Source organism: Rhagoletis zephyria, unplaced genomic scaffold, assembly GCF_001687245.7.
Source record: "Rhagoletis zephyria isolate East Lansing unplaced genomic scaffold, Rhagoletis_zephyria_1.1 Rzeph_scaffold_00934, whole genome shotgun sequence".
Taxonomy (NCBI): Eukaryota; Metazoa; Arthropoda; class Insecta; order Diptera; family Tephritidae; genus Rhagoletis; species Rhagoletis zephyria.
In genome coordinates this window covers 75,049-77,976 of record NW_016158018.1, presented here as the reverse complement: position 1 = coordinate 77,976, position 2,928 = coordinate 75,049, and the positions used below count along the sequence as shown (strand labels likewise).

At 37.3% G+C, this 2,928-nt stretch overlaps 1 protein-coding gene across 1 annotated transcript in view; it reads right to left on the bottom strand.

Annotated features, from left to right (window-relative positions):
* Positions 1-615: 615 nt before the first annotated feature.
* Positions 616-2,928, bottom strand: part of flz (transmembrane serine protease filzig) — a 35,617-nt gene continuing 33,304 nt past the window's right edge. Inside the window, exon 7 of the mRNA XM_017614960.1 lies at positions 616-1,276. Coding sequence (XP_017470449.1) covers positions 1,112-1,276 — 165 coding nt within the window. The 3' untranslated portion in view covers positions 616-1,111. The remainder of the gene's footprint in view (positions 1,277-2,928) is intronic.

Here is a 2,928-nt window from a genome sequence, read left to right as displayed (position 1 = left end):
ATATTTATTTAAAATAATTAAATAGTAAATTCAACTCGACGTCAGTTTGCCAATCGCTTCGTTTGGTGCCTTCAAAATTAACTAACAATAAATATTTATGTATAGAATTGTTTTAGTTTTTTCCCATTTCATAAAATTATTTTAAAACTAAGACACAACACTAAGTTTTTAATAAAAAAAATATATATTCAGACTACTTAGGCACAATTTTTCTTTTTTTTTATGAATTACTTTACTGCAATTTCAATTGCCCCTTCCCTGCCCCAGGTGCATTTTATCGAAACTTACAATGTGAAGGTGCTGGCAAAAATATTGAATTTTCTATTTTTGAGTGCAACGTTCAAGACCCCAAAGCGATCATAGCTTATGCGCCAAAAAGTATACTCAAAAAGAGAAGGAGAAAACAATGAATTCACTGTGGCAGTGAAAGAGTTATCCGTCGGTGTAGAACTACTTGTAGGCTAAAAGTAGTCGCATTTCGAAACACCTGCACATTCAAGACACACACAAATTCTTTGCATACCTTCGGGCGCTGTGACTTGTCAAAAGTTCACCAGTCGCAGTAGACGCATGTCATCGCACGGAATGAAAAGCTTTTTTTAGTCACTTGTTTGCTGAGCACAGTGGCTGCCTAAATTTTGCTTCTGAATAAAGATAAATATGTAGTGGGGGTATGAGCTTTGCGTGCGACTTATCAAAACTCTCGCCAATTTTTTCTCGCTTTAATGAAAGTCACTCAATTTCCACGCAATTTTTTTTTTCAAATTTGCGTCTATGTTTTGAACGCACAAAGACATTATTTCAGCGCATATTTCGTTGATTTTCTAATCTCATTTTGCACTTAAATTGCCTTGCTTTTGCTTTTTACATTTTCGTTAATTTCGTTTTGTTTTTACAATTTTAATAATATTTTTGCTAACTGTAAGTTTAATCTTTGTAAATACCTAACTAAATGTATCTATATCTATTCGATTTGTATATATATATATATGTATGTATATATTTAATATGTATAATGACATTGTTGGTATTGCTATTGCGCTGCGTTACGTTGTTTTATGCATTTTTGTTTGTTTGTGTATTTCGCCAGTTTTTGACTGTTGCTCTTCTCCTATTTCACCCCCGTTATGCTTCGCAGCCAAGGCTTGTAGAATGTTGTACGCATGTACACACCCGGCAGGTAGGGCGCCGCACATTTAATGCCGTGCGACACAGTGCCAGCCAACTCGTAACGACCATCGGGACGTTGCAGCACCAGTGGACCACCGCTGTCACCCTGTTGACGTAGAATGAATTGCGTTTCAAGTATTTAGTGAGTGTGTATAGGAGTTGAGGAAAGACAAAATGGAATAAAGTGCGATGTTATAAAATAATATGTTTATTGACTTGAGCGTATTTCACTGATAACGCGCTAAGGTATGTAGTACATAGATAAGGTTACATAAGTTACGGTTAACGGAGGTTAGAGTAGGTTTGGTTTTAGCTATTAATTAGGAGATGATATCAGCTATTGCGGTGGAAGCTCGTAGGAAATGGTAGATGAAGATTAAAAAAAAAAAAACTCTCCTGGACGAAAATGTGTTTGGCTTGGCTCCCGAAAGCTTTTTTAATTAAATGAAAAAAAGAGCTAAAATTGATACCTGAGCGAAATACTTTGTTTGGACATATATAATACAATTTTTCGAGGAATATTTTTCCCTAACATTTCAATGCTTCATTTGCCTACAGAATGGCCGTTTTGGCCCCAAATTTTTACACCTTACGAAACGGTAAATTTTTGCCGGCCGCTAGAGGGTTAGAATATTTCAGATATGTATTCCTCGTGCAATTTTACGATAGGTATTCGCAGACAAAAGGTATGTATTTTGATCAGACTTAAAACAGTAGAAGAAAATTACGTTGCATATAAAAATTTCGAGTAAATTGCGTACGAGTCAAACGGGCCTCATATTCGGATTCAGCAACGAGGATGAATGGAGTTTTAATGAGCTTTATGCCAAATAGATATAAGCGCCTACATCAGAGATAACGGTCGTACACTAGCTTTTCTAATTAATAAAATCTCCCATTTGCTACCCAAGACAAGAAGAAAACTGATTAAAAACTACCAGAAATATAATTTTATCGACCCTTTGGGTTCCTTCTGCCATCTATAGCAGACTGGAACTTGATACGCCGGGTGGGATATAACGGGTGATTTTTTAAGAGCTTGATACCTTTTTTTTTAAAAAAAACGCACAAAATTTGCAAAATCTCATCGGTTCTTTATTTGAAACGTTAGATTGGTCCATGACATTTACTTTTTGAAGATAATTTCATTTAAATGTTGACCGCGGCTGCGTCTTAGGTGGTCCATTCGGAAAGTCCAATTTTGGGCAACTTTTTCGAGCATTTCGGCCGGAATAGCCCGAATTTCTTCGGAAATGTTGTCTTCCAAAGCTGGAATAGTTGCTGGCTTATTTCTGTAGACTTTAGACTTGACGTAGCCCCACAAAAAATAGTCTAAAGGCGTCAAATCGCATGATCTTGGTGGCCAACTTACCGGTCCATTTCTTGAGATGAATTGTTCTCCGAAGTTTTCCCTCAAAATGGCCATAGAATCGCGAGCTGTGTGGCATGTAGCGCCATCTTGTTGAAACCACATGTCAACCAAGTTCAGTTCTTCCATTTTTGGCAACAAAAAGTTTGTTAGCATCGAACGATAGCGATCGCCATTCACCGTAACGTTGCGTCCAACAGCATCTTTGAAAAAATACGGTCCAATGATTCCACCAGCGTACAAACCACACCAAACAGTGCATTTTTCGGGATGCATGGGCAGTTCTTGAACGGCTTCTGGTTGCTCTTCACTCCAAATGCGGCAATTTTGCTTATTTACGAAGCCATTCAACCAGAAATGAGCCTCATCGCTGAACAAAATTTGTCGAT